This window comes from Penicillium canariense, assembly GCF_028826845.1.
Source record: "Penicillium canariense strain IBT 26290 chromosome Unknown utg000001l_segment0_segment0, whole genome shotgun sequence".
Classification (NCBI taxonomy): Eukaryota; Fungi; Ascomycota; class Eurotiomycetes; order Eurotiales; family Aspergillaceae; genus Penicillium; species Penicillium canariense.
The window spans coordinates 4,969,569-4,982,542 of NW_026622728.1; the positions used below are offsets into that span (position 1 = coordinate 4,969,569).

The following is a 12,974-nucleotide window of genomic DNA, read 5'->3' on the forward strand; positions in this document are numbered from 1 at the left end:
AGGCCTAGATGGATTCAACTCTACCACTCCAACTCTCTAGCAAAGCTGCTGCCTAACCATACCATAGTGGTATAAATAAGATAGATATAGAAAATCCCATAATTTTTATAGAAGATATATACTAGTTTTAGTGAATTATTAGTTTGTATAGCCAAGAAAGGAAGGTCTTGGTATAATTATAAAGGTCGTGGCATGATTATAAAACTATAGGGGACCGCCCAGGGGACCATAAAGGACCATGTCGAAAAAAGACCAAAGACCGGATGGTCTAGTCCCGGTCCTAAGATTTCGGACCGGACCTCTACGCCAAGGCGGCCAAGCGCATGTGTGGGCTATTGGTGGCTGCCCCGCAGTGGCTTGGACCCTTGCATTCAAAGCTTAGCGGGAAGTGTCGAACTAATCACTATCTATATAGGCTAGTAAGGAAGATGTCTAATGGGATGATAATGATCAGATTGATTGATGATCTAGGAGAAATCAGGGGGAAAGGCCTGTTGAAGGGTCATCCCCTATCCGTATGGGCGTATTTGTGCCTGTGCGATACTCGGCTGTTACAAAGCCTGAGTTCATGTGTAAATGAGAATTACATACAAAAACATAAGAAAGTGGGAACTTGATGAATAAGCCCGATCCTAGTGGTAACTTTCCACTCCACATATTTCGACAGGAAGCTTAGCGCACAACATTACTAATAAACTAGAAAGACTTCTCCGGGATCTCTCCGATTACCCGATACGTCCAGTGCTAAGCTCTCCTTCCCTGACTTTCCAGAATGGATCTACAGGCCCGGTAAGTGCAAATAGCTTAGTGCAATTGTACCAGCAGCCAGGCAACAGCCAGTTGGAAAGGTCCAAGATCGGCACAGAGAGCCCTTTCCACTCCAATACTAAGCCCAGTTTACCGAACGTGTCTTGCGAGCGTTTGAAGCCAGACTCCCAGCGCGACCTTGGCAAACATGGTATAAACGGAGGGCTCATGACCCATCTAAACGGCGTTGCCTCACAGAAAGCTATACCTGAAGTCTCTTCAATTGCAAATCCCTCGGATATCAAAGATGCCCGGCTTTATCAGCATTTCTTCAGTTCTGGCTCTCGTCTCTACGGCGACTGCCCAGTATGCTCTTCCCGCAAAAGACGTGCCCTACACTGGCGGCAACGTCTTTAAGCATGACGACCCAGCTGTGGCTAGTTATCCCTTCTCTTATAAGCCTCCCTTCTCACCAGAGCAGTATGGCGGCTACTACTCCTGGTCGGTAAACAATGAGACCGTCAGCGGTACCAACTTCACTGGCCACAGCGCGAAGGAGGGCTATCTCATTCCCGACGGTGCAACCGGCAAATACCCTTTCTTCCTGATTAACGAGGGGACTCCCCAGGCGATGAACAGCTCCAAGCTTTTCCAAACATGCTGCCCTTCTGCGGACAACGCCTGTCCGGCCAATCAAAGCGAGGGCAAGTTCAAGAAGATTCTTCACATCATCTTCGAGAACGAAGTCTACAAGTGGACTATGGGCCAGGCCTACTGGAAATTGCTGGCTACCCGTGGCAAGCTGCTCACCAGTAGCTACGCTATTACCCACCCGTCTCTGCCCAACTACGCCGCTATCGTCGCCGGTGACTTCTTCGGTATGGCGAGTGAGGATTTTTACAACGTGAACGCCACCACTATTTACGATCTTCTCGAGGACAAGGGTATCTCTTATGGTACCTACGCCGAGTGGTACAATCCTATTGCAACTCACCGTGGTCCAAATGACTGCAACAACTATATTACCAATGGTCCTATCGATAACACCAACCCGACCTGGTCGTCTCAGGTGTATCGTCGCCTCGACGTCCCAGCCCTGCTTTTCAGCTCCTACACAAGCAAGTACGATCGCTGTAGCAAGATCTACAACACTAACAACACCTTCACCGATCACGTTATGTCACACACTCTGCCAGAGTACTCATTCTACGTCCCGGATATGCTTCACAACGCCCATGATCCTACCTCCGACAGCAACTACTTCAACCAGCCGAACACGGGCGGCGAGTGGCTCAACTCATTCTTGGATTTGTACCTACCCGAGCTCGAGGCTCAAGGCACTTTGGTGGTTGCCACCTTCGACGAGGCTACCTGGTGGAACGATGACGACTCCTCCCCCAATAATGATAATCACATCGCCACTATCCTGTTCGGCGCCGGCGTTACCCCCAACACCACCAATGACAGCTACGTCACCCTATACGGTATGCTGCGTGGTGCCATTCAGAATTTTGGCCTGGGCTCGCTCGGCCGTAACGACACCAATACCACCAACGGTAATCTATTCGACCTGGTTGATTACTCTCACGGAAGCAAGAAAGCAAACTTGGATATTGGGGAAATGGGACACGAGGAGAAGTGGTGAGACGCGTTGAGTACTTCATCGCAGGGGAAATCAGGCTTGTAATCAGCGAGGGGCAGTTAGTATGGTTGTTGAGATATGAAGTTGAAATTTATCGCATTTATTATGTGTTTTTGAATTGACCATTCGCTTGTGAATTCTGTTACTGGACTTGGTTCAGCCATACTGTACTCATCTATTGGCGTTGGGAGTGAGTGTCTCAAACCGGGGCGCCCTTAAATGACAACCCTCGTCTTGGTCCACGTTAGCGCCATGAAATCTGCCAGCGATCCATCAATTTGTCCAATAGCCCGGATACCTTAATCCTGTGCATCAAATTACGTAATTTATAGGTGTCTACGACATACTAAGCCGAACTAAGGAGGACGTAAAGATTTCCCTAGGCAAATAACGTTATCGTAACTAAGGGACTTGCCTATAATAAGTTCTTGAGATAATCCAACTTGCTCCTTGCTTCCCCGAAATCTGACCCGCAACTATACTCCGCCGTCATCTTCAAGAAATTGCGGGGGATCGTGGTATAGATGGATCCTGTACAAAGTTGGATCTCACCTACGGCAGTGAAGTCAATATGGTCCAGCCCATCAGGCCAGCTTGCAAAATTCACTGGACTGGAGTGTAGAATCGGCGGATTTTCCGAAGCTGGGGGATTAGCAAACCTATAATGGACAAATGAGACCGGTCTGGCCTTTTTCAAGCATGCGATAATGAATGATAGATAGCGATACCTCTGCTTCAATGACTGCACGATACATCATAAGAACCTAATAGTGTATTTCCTAGGAGCTGTCAAAATTCCTCTTAGTAATCTGGAAGCCTTCTTCCCACCTTATTGTGTCTGTCTTTCCCTGGAGCCAACTTGTCATTCTTAACCCAACCCATTTACATAAAAGAAGCCTTGAGACAGCGAGCCCTGAGCCATGTTGTGTGAAGATGACGCTCAAGAGATATGCATTGTTTGACGAGTTTTGCAACAGCATGGTAAAAATGAGAATTCAGCGGAAATTATGGGGGATCTACACAAACCGGTCCGGGGCAAGAAGCAAGTCCTTTTGACGCGTGGCAGTAACCGAAGGGTCCGAGGTACGGTCACGACCCCGCATTCAGGAGACAGCCGACTTCCCCCGAAACTAGTGACCACCGTATCAAGTGTAAAAATACAAGTTGATGGGATGGATGTAAATTCCATAAAGGCTATAAAAACCATGTCATTTTGCGTCCTGGCAAGTAGCCTCTGAACCCCGTATTGCCAACTATTCGGGGCATTATTGTTGCATCATTCTGTTTTGCCTGTGCTCAACTGTCAAACCTTGGAAGGTAAACGATGGCAAATTCTCTCCATTCCCAGCCCCCCTCATCGAGATTTTTTCAAGTCTCTTTCCCAAGGCCAGGGGTACTCTTGGTAACCATTGACCGGGAAAAGCAACGCAACTCATTGCCCGCCGAAGCGCATTGGGACGGGCATAATCTTTTCACATGGTTTGACGAAGAGCCTACGCTTTTGGTTGCTGTGGTCACCGGCGCTGGTAAAAAAGCCTTTTGCGCAGGCCAAGATTTGGTCGAACAAAATGCGTCGCGCCGAGGACCGAAAACAGCCGCACAGATGGCATTAATGAACCACCCACCCAGTGGCTTCATGGGATTGAGCCAGCGCAGAGGCAAAAAGCCCGTTTTGGCTGCCGTCAATGGATTCGCCCTTGGTGGAGGTTTCGAAATATGTCTCAATTGGTAAGGTGGCGTGAATATGTTTTGCGCACGACTTTCCTTGAAACGAGGTAAATGGAAAGACTGACACCTGTATTTGTATGCAGTGATATGGTCGTTGCGGCACCTGATTCTCAATTCGGCCTACCAGAAGTTGCCGTCGGACTGTATGCTGCCGCAGGAGGCCTCCCTCGCCTCATGCGGATCGTGGGCTTGCAGCTGGCTTCGGAGATTTCCATGACCGGCCGAAGATTATCTGCTCAAGAGGCGTTAGACTATCGGCTGATCAACCGAGTCTCCCAGTCAGTGGACTCTGTGGTTGATGAATGCTTAGAGCTGGCAGGGCAAATATCAAACTTCTCACCTGATGGGATTATCGTCACCCGGCAGGGGCTACGGGAGGCATGGGACAACCCAAGTGTGGAGCATGCCACATCGCGCACCAGACATGAGTATGTCAACAGGTTGGTGGCCGGGGAAAACTTCAAAATTGGCGTGCAAGCATTTGCAAACAAAACGCGACCGAAATGGATTCCCTCCCGCTTATAATAGACTATGAGTTGCTAAAGTTCACACCCGAATAAGCATTGCAGTAGAGGAACGTCGCTTTTCCATCAAGTAGTTTCTGTCGGTTGCTCTCCGTCCAACTGCCGGAGGCCTGTTCCTCTGTGCCTCATCCCGTCTGCCATTAGCCAGAGTGCCATCGAGCGTTCACCTCCATAGTATTTATATTGCTCAAGTGTTCCAATCCGAACTAAGTCGAAGCTGAATTACTAGCTTCATATGTTTATCTAAGTATCATAAAACGTCTTAGTGCGTGGCACCTTGATATTCGAGATCATTTTGTGAAAATATCACAGAGAAGAGGGGGAGCTGACCTTTGGTACCGGCCGACAGGGTTCATATGATAATGTCCCTTCAACTTTTGCTCGGCCCGAGGAATTGGAACAAACTGTGCCTCCACAGGTCCGTGCTTTCCCTAATAACACAAATAGAGTCCTGTTCTATTATTCTTTTATCACATAGGTCCCGAACGAACCTATAGAAACATTTCGAATATGATTCCGGTGATTGTTGGTGTGGCCGATATTAAAAATCGGTCAACAGCGATTGAACATGCGAGGGAGCCGGCAAGTTTAATGCTAGAAGCAATATGTTCTGCTATCAAAGATGCCACTGTCTCAGTTGAACTTGAGGAAATGTTGCGATCCAGCATTGATAGCCTCGATGTTGTGAAAACATGGACTTGGCCTTACACAGACCTTCCGGCTCTCCTGGCAGGAAAACTTGGCATCCAAACTAAACATCAAGAGTACAGTGAACATGGTGGGAATCAGCCTGCAAAGCTGTTGGACGAAGCAGCTCGAAGAATTGCGACAGGGGAGAACCGAGTTGCAGTGCTAACTGGAGCAGAAGCTTTAGCTTCCTGTGAGTAAACCCAATTTTTCTGGTTTCAAACCCACCATCAATGATATTAACCAAAGAGAAAGTGGCTACGTGTGTCAAGGAGGGCAAGATTCCGCCTCCAGGTTGGACTCAGCCAGCCGAATCGGTCACAGATGTATTTTCGCCGACTACTAGAGTACTGAAGAAAGGCATGGCCCAGTTCTATCTTTTGAGCTATGATCTATGCAACCATATTCTAACTAGTGCGCTTAGATATTGGGGGTCTGCACTCTGTGGGTGCACCGATTCATATTTATCCCTTGTACGAAAACGGGTTTCGCGCACATCGCGGCCAATCCATCAAGGATAATCACGAAGAGTCGGCTCTCCTTTACGGGAAATTTAGCCGCGTCGCAGCTTCTAATCCTTATTCGTGGAACTTCGGAAAGGATGCCGATACCCCAGCTTCAATAGGGTCCATCTCTAAGAAAAACCGCATGATATGCTTCCCATGTATTTGTCCCTCAACATAATGACGATAACGAAGCATCTGACAGTGCTTCCTAGATCCTCTTCTCATGAATGCATTCAACGCTGTCAATCTGGCGGCAGCATGCGTTATAACCTCAACTGAGTTTGCCAAGAAGCTCCAAGTTCCAGAAGAAAGATGGATATACCCACTTGGGGGCGCTGGCTCCCGTGAGCGCAACTTGTGTCAGTTGAGTCCCAATTATGTATAAGCAAGGCAACTGACAGGTGGATGTTAGTCTGGGAAAGACCCAACTTTTTTCAGTGTTCCGCTATCTCGGACTCACTGGACAATTGCCTGGGTAACAGTGGGATAACTTCCAGGGAAATTGATATTTACGACTTCTATTCATGCTTCCCCATTGTCCCTAAACTTGCGTGCCATCATCTTGGCCTGTCCATAACCACGCCGGAAAAGCCCATCACAGTTCTTGGCGGGCTCACGTCATTTGGAGGAGCCGGTAACAACTACTCGATGCATGTATGCTGTTCCGTCCACCTGTTGTTGACCTTCTGTATTGATTTTTTATCGCAGGCCATCACAGAGATGACCCGCCAGCTGCGTAAGGGATATGGTCATAAAGGATTGATACTCGCCAATGGTGGCTTTTTGTCTTACCAACATGCCATTTGCCTCTCAACTCAGCCTCGAAAAGACAAAAGCACCTACACGGATAGTCGCGCAATGGGTTTGAAAACACCGGATCCTATCCCCTTGGTCGATAATGATGCGGAAGGAGACGCGACAATAGAAGTAAAGTCTTTCGACGATATCTTAGCAAATTGTTATTCCCCTGCTAATTGTTCTTCAGACTTATACTGTTGAGTTCAACCGAGATGGCAGTCCACAGCGGGCCTATATTGTGGGTCGCCTTACAAGCACCAATCACCGCTTTTTGGCAAATGATGGTGATGAATTTACTTTAACCCGGCTTTCATCCACAAATGAAGAGCCAATTGGCAGGACTGGTACGGTAATGCCTGACCCCAATGGCGAAAAGGGACAGAGGAGAAATCTGTTCTTTGTCGGTCATAGTTCTAGACTATAGGCGACACGGAAGAAGTGTCGGTGTGATGTATATTCAGCTACAGGGTTCCTGCAATAATAGTCATTAGGTATAGCCTCCAAATTTGAATACATGATATTCTATCTCCGAATACATGGAAAATAATCGACTTCATCAATATATACTAGGTGACCAATAATCCAGCATAAAAGGATTTTACGGTAGTACATGACTCTCAAGTTTCGCACTAGCTGTGTGGCCCTCCTTTGTAAGTAATCTGACAGCAATGGCACACACCCTGGCTGCTTGGGACATTACATGCGAGGTCTGATTTATCGGGCTGGGATAGCAAGGCACGCCCCCTTCCACCATAATTTAGTGAGACCGTTCTGGTAGAAACGCTAGTCCAATAGAAGATCCAACTCGTCATTTTTCAGCCATTGGGAAGATCGTCAGCGTAGGTTCACAACCCCGTCTTATTTTAAATTTTGCCACAGTCCAGCTAGAGCAATGGCTACTTATGCAATGAGAACGACGCATAGTATAGTGGGAAATATCACTCGTAAGATGAGTCTTGTTTCACAGAATTATGCCAGCAACTTCAGACCACAATAGCATGGAACATAAAAAGGAACTCTTCCACGAGACAGCTCTCACAAATGGGAAGTAGGAAGCTTGAAGGCAAGATGACTTTATTATCCATTAATTTGCGTCGACCGACAAACATGTCGGCCTCTTTATATGGCTCAAAGGCGTCCTGGTCAAACCGAACGTCTTCGTCCAAGCGTGCTTAGCTAGATATTCAGACTCTATTAGTCCTCTGATGTCTGTCACTTGGTGGCTTGAGCTGAACTGGCGGCGCAGGATCTAAATAAGTATACTTAAGCTGCAGCTGTCTAACTAGCTCTGCCAGCTTAGCATTTGACGGCTGCCCCACCATCTCTCGATTTTCGACCATTGTGACGATTGATTCTTGAGGCGTGGATGGAGGTCGGGTCTATTTCAATAAGCATACAGCTAGTTCACGCTTAAAGGTGGCGATATAAAATTTGTCCAAGAGCAAACTTCAGTTGCAGGACTTGAGACTGAGAGACAAGGGGTAAATAGATATGATGGCCATCTGTGTCCAGAAAGGATCGGCTGGCAAGGCTCGAGGGAGCATGGGTGGCTGGCTGTTATTGCTAGCCTGTGTAATGAACCTCGTTCGTGCCCCTGGGGAAGCAAACATGTAGGCCAAGTGGAAATAGCGGACGAACTCATTGGTTTGGTCTATGAACACGTTGAGTTCTAGCCTTTCCCAGCAGCTGTGTTGATGTGTGCAATCACTATTGGTGAATTGGGACATGGACTACATTGACAGGGTCCTTAGCGTCGCGCTAAATTGACAGTTCCATGCAGCTCAGCTTGTCGCCAATTACTTCCCTACGCATGGGAGCAAACCGCAGGGCATGAGAGCTCGATCTGAAAAGCGAAAACTACGAGGCTTGGGTTGCTCGTAATTGCTGCAGTGTCTTTCTTTGGGGGCTCATTCTCCAGATAAGGGTAACCAATTTATTGGACGTGACCCAACACCAGCCTTTTGGAAATATATATATAAGACATCATTTGAGCCTAGAACCCTGGTTGCTGACTGCCGTCTGTTTATTTTCTGTCCTAACGCGTGGATGCACCTGTTTGGCCGAGTTTCGAGAAAACAATTCAACCGGCAAATTCACCCAGAATCTGATTCTCGTGACAAGATGGCGCCAGAATCGACGGGCCATGACTACTATCCAGTTAAGCCTCGTTTCCCTCTGGAAGGCTCGACTCCTGCGGATGGCCTTAATCGGAAAGTATCTGTGCGCCAAAACATCGACGAGTGGAGTGGTAAAAAGTCAAATCAGAAACAAGTTGATCTTTTTATTTTGGCTATGGACAGATTTCAGAAATTAGATCCTAATGAAAAGTTGTCTTACTTTCAAATTGCCGGTACGCTGTCTCATGAATAAAGCATGAGATACCAGCTGATCTTTACTCCAGGAATCCACGGTCAACCATTTGTGCGATGGGATGACCCAAGTTCTGAGCCCATTCAAAATGGTTATTGCTTCCACAGTCATGTTCTGTTTCCTATTTGGCATCGACCGTATGTGCTCCTGTTCGAGGTATGATACGTTTCGGATCCAATAAAATATTGTGACAACTCTGATGCATATCAGCAAGTCGTATATGACATCATGGTCAAGGAAATTATCCCACAGTTTCCACAGGGCCAGCAGGCTGTCTGGAAGGAGATCGCTGATTTGTGGCGTCTTCCTTTCTGGGACTGGGCTAAAGGATCTATTCCTGTCCTCTGTAAAAGCCCGACGGTTGATGTGAAGCATCCAAGTGGCATACAGCGAATCGACAACCCGTTATTTCAATTCCGCATGCCCACAAACAAACGTATGCGAAGTGAAGGGGTTAGGACGGAAAATACCTGGCAAAATGACGCTGACCAAGAAGAGTACAAAAATGTGGGTAGTCAAATATCTACCCATTATTTTCAGAGCTGATTTAACAAAGTTCGGAAACACCATTGGGACCAGTCGCTGGCCCGATGAAGAAGATCAAAAGCCCGCCAGCGAGGGCTGGCGAAATGGTGTTGTCAACAACAGCAAAGCGGCTGATGCCTTCAACTCACACATGGGATACAATGACAAGAACCATGGTCCAGCGGCGGAAATAGTTTATCGCTTGCTCACTATTCCTATGGATTACAATACCTTTGCAAGTACTAACCCCACATCGAAAGACCAAAATGTGGACGAGGACCTGAATATCGAATATGTAAGCTCCAGCCCTCAGGAACACACATAGACTCACTTTGGCTTATGATACTAGATTCACAACAATATTCACGGATGGGCTGGGGGGAAGGCCACATGGGTAATGTACCTGTAGCTTCTTTTGATCCGCTTTTTTTCCTACACCATTGGTGAGTCTGCGGCAATTCTGGCTCTCCAAGTCCGGCAATCAGCTAATGTTTCTCCCAAACAAGCAACATTGACCGCCTGTTCTCCCTTTGGCAGGCCTTGAACCCAGATAAATGGCTTGACAATATTCCTCCGGATAACGCGTTAATCCAAGACTCACATGGCAAGAGACATGCTGTTAATCAGAGCACTCCACTGCAGCCTTTCCGCTCCGATCGTGAAGGAAACTACTGGACCCCAGAGGGTGTTCGGTATACCCCTAACCTGGGATACACCTACCCAGAGCTACAACGCTGGGACGCAAAATACAACCAGAAAGAGGGCTCATTCGATCAAGATCTATACATAGCAGACATAAATACTGTGATCAACAAACTTTACGGAGTCTCACGAGCTCTGGTATTGGATCCCCAGGCTCGATCTTCTGATGGTGTAGAGCAGATTGAAGGCGGACTCCGTGTCACTGATTACGGTTTCAGTATTCGCTTCCTCAAGTAAGTTCATTTACATTTGACAAGCCCCCGGTACGCTGCTGATCCCCCAATGTTCTAAACAAAAGATATGCATTTGGTGGTCAACCATTCTGGATAAAACTGTACTTGGCCCAAGAAAATGGTTTTCAAACCCCTGTCACCGATTTGATCGCAGAAGTATACAACTTCAGCCAGAGACCGGAGCTGGACGGAGCCACTTTATGTGGAAACTGCAAGGATGGTCAAAAGACTCGTTCCAAGTCCACCGCTTACGTCCCCATCGCGCCAGTTCTGTACAAGTTGATACAGACTGGTCGTAATCTGAAATCTTTAACTCGTGATGAAGTCCTTGCGTACTTGCAGAAGCGCGCTTATTGGAGGGTTGTGAAAGTGAGATACTCAATATTTCTGCAAGGGCATCTATAAAATCCTAGTAACTAACATAACTCTAGGGCGGGAAAGAACTTCCCCGGTATGAAGTTGAAAAGCTAGATCTGGAGGTCATTGGGAGCAGTAACGAAACGAAATACTTTGAGAATCCTGCTCTTCCACCTGCCTTCGAAAATTTCAAGAAGGAGCCAACCATTTCTGGAGGGGCCGATGGAGCTCTAGATCTCCATCTCAAACAGCCCATGGTTGAACCTCCAGCTCCACGGTAAATCCGCTTCCCAACAGTCCTCTACGTGAATGGTCCAAATTTTAACTGTCGATAGCCCGGCGCGCCCAAAGGCAACTCTGGCCCTTCAAAGCAGCCTCAAGTTCCATCGCCAACTGAAAGCTGACAGTGTCATTCTACTTGAATCAGCGACAGTTGACTTGGAAAACCCCGGGGTCAAGAATGACATGACACAGATATCTATTACCGATGCTGCCAATAACATCATATTCCACATCTCAATCCGGCGAGGTCAATCAGAGATCATATTCAACGCGAAGTTAAGAGGTGCGTGGGGTGTGGAAGAGCGGATCAATTTAGATCATCGCTTCCGAGCCGAGGAGGGGGCAAGCGTTATGATTCACGACCAAGGCGAAGGGTTTGAGGTCTGGATTGACTGGGTTCATGCAATCTGGTTTGCCAAGCGAGCCGAAGGTCAGACATCCAAGGCCATTCGGTACGGGCTTGGGAACGATAATGTAACATCTGTACTTGCAGAAGAGCTCGAAGTTCGGACATATCCGTCCATGAAGGCTCTGTTCCTCCAAAAACATGAGCACGAAGAGGAAAAGGTCATTTAACCCCATAACGGATGGAACTTCACGCAATTCCTTTCCTCTTTTCGCTAATCCAAATTTTGAGTTGTTTTGATCAAATGATCTAATTGGTAGTCACTTGTCACGCGCCAATAATACGTTGTACTCACTCCATAATAAAGCACATGGTTACTCATCAGTTCCCTTGCGGAATTGAAATACGGAAAGAAAGAACTCGAGTGAAGCTAAGCATATATAAATCGAAGGCTTAATTTAAGGCCAGTAGTATACACCGTGGTCAACATCCTTCTTCAATGTCCCATTGACCCGAACAAAGCCTGATTCTTTCAACTCATGGAACTGCCGTTGGATCAACTCAGCAACGATCCCTCCAAACACAATGCTACCAGCAATATTGAGATGGGTGTGGTCGGCAGCAATTAGATTATAAGTGTAGGCATCCGTCGGTCCAATGGCATTAAGATATCTGGTGCTCTCTCTATTGAGATCAATAAAGGACGCGCCAGTATTATGTGCAGCAGTGATCGTGGCGTTGGCTTGGTTTGCCAGGTCTTCGATGATCCTTGGTTGCCCTGTAGAGGTGTTATAATTGCGCCTTGATAATGGTGTTACAAGAATAGGTGTAGCCCCAGCATCGACGGCGTCTGTCACAAAGCGCTCTAAGTTCTCCGTGTATTGTGAGAGTGAGATATTTGCGGCTGCCTTTTGGTCATTGTGACCAAATTGTATGGTGACAAACGGGTGGTAAGCTTGGCTAACGTTTTTGACCGTTGATAGAACTTTGTTCCAATCGCCTCCGGCTCGAAAGCTGACTGTCGTGGCCCCATTATGTCCATAGTTGTGACCAGTTGCGCCGTGGAACAGTGTAGTGTTTAGGAAGCCGTCACCCCAACCCCCACCATCCGAGGATTGGGTTGCTGTCGTACTATCGCCCGCCAAAACAAAAAAAGGTGGCATGGCATGTGCTAAAGGTATTTTGGGAGGAACAACCAATGCATGCACCTTAAAAAGCCCAAAATAGAGGAATAGAAATACGCTTATCATCTTGAGAGGTTGCAATCTTGGATTTCAAGCGAGACTTAGACTGGGTAATTTCAACTTCTCGCGAACTTGAAAACTATTTATGTATAACCCACTCTCCATTTCGGAGTTTTTAGATTTAAAATAAAAGAAATTTTTGGTCTTCCTTGACTGAAGTTCCACCAATAGGCGATCTCAAAGCTGCACTATTTTGACCTATGTTATTCTGAGTGGGCGATTTGCGGGGTAGAAGACGGGGTAGAGACTGGGGCTTGTTCCAAGCCCGGCATCTAAAGGGTGG

The 12,974-nt window shown here is 47.2% G+C and overlaps 5 protein-coding genes across 5 annotated transcripts; 4 read left to right on the forward strand and 1 right to left on the reverse strand.

Annotated features, from left to right (window-relative positions):
- Positions 1-1,054: 1,054 nt before the first annotated feature.
- Positions 1,055-2,392, forward strand: N7482_001662 (uncharacterized protein; the record flags this gene model as incomplete). The annotated part of the gene is made up of 1 exon (XM_056683787.1): positions 1,055-2,392. The coding sequence occupies one exon, from the start codon at positions 1,055-1,057 to the stop codon at positions 2,390-2,392; it is 1,338 nt and encodes a 445-aa protein (XP_056547393.1).
- A 1,321-nt stretch (positions 2,393-3,713) lies between these two features.
- On the forward strand, positions 3,714-4,642 carry N7482_001663 (enoyl-CoA hydratase/isomerase family protein; the record flags this gene model as incomplete). The annotated part of the gene is made up of 2 exons (XM_056683788.1): positions 3,714-4,117; positions 4,201-4,642. 2 exons carry the CDS (start codon positions 3,714-3,716, stop codon positions 4,640-4,642), a joined length of 846 nt encoding a protein of 281 aa, XP_056547394.1.
- Positions 4,643-5,151: 509 nt separating this feature from the next.
- N7482_001664 (Thiolase) lies at positions 5,152-7,056 on the forward strand (the record flags this gene model as incomplete). Its single annotated transcript, XM_056683789.1, has 5 exons — positions 5,152-5,521; positions 5,744-5,992; positions 6,047-6,193; positions 6,247-6,761; positions 6,820-7,056. The coding sequence occupies 5 exons, from the start codon at positions 5,152-5,154 to the stop codon at positions 7,054-7,056; spliced, it is 1,518 nt and encodes a 505-aa protein (XP_056547395.1).
- A 1,697-nt stretch (positions 7,057-8,753) lies between these two features.
- tyr1 (uncharacterized protein) lies at positions 8,754-11,677 on the forward strand (the record flags this gene model as incomplete). The annotated part of the gene is given in 9 exon segments (XM_056683790.1): positions 8,754-8,982; positions 9,034-9,158; positions 9,213-9,509; positions 9,559-9,822; positions 9,834-9,970; positions 10,034-10,462; positions 10,528-10,831; positions 10,894-11,096; positions 11,155-11,677. The coding sequence occupies 9 exon segments, from the start codon at positions 8,754-8,756 to the stop codon at positions 11,675-11,677; spliced, it is 2,511 nt and encodes an 836-aa protein (XP_056547396.1).
- A 228-nt stretch (positions 11,678-11,905) lies between these two features.
- N7482_001666 (rhamnogalacturonan acetylesterase) lies at positions 11,906-12,610 on the reverse strand (the record flags this gene model as incomplete). The annotated part of the gene is made up of 1 exon (XM_056683791.1): positions 11,906-12,610. One exon carries the CDS (start codon positions 12,608-12,610, stop codon positions 11,906-11,908), a length of 705 nt encoding a protein of 234 aa, XP_056547397.1.
- Between the last annotated feature and the right edge of the window lie 364 nt (positions 12,611-12,974).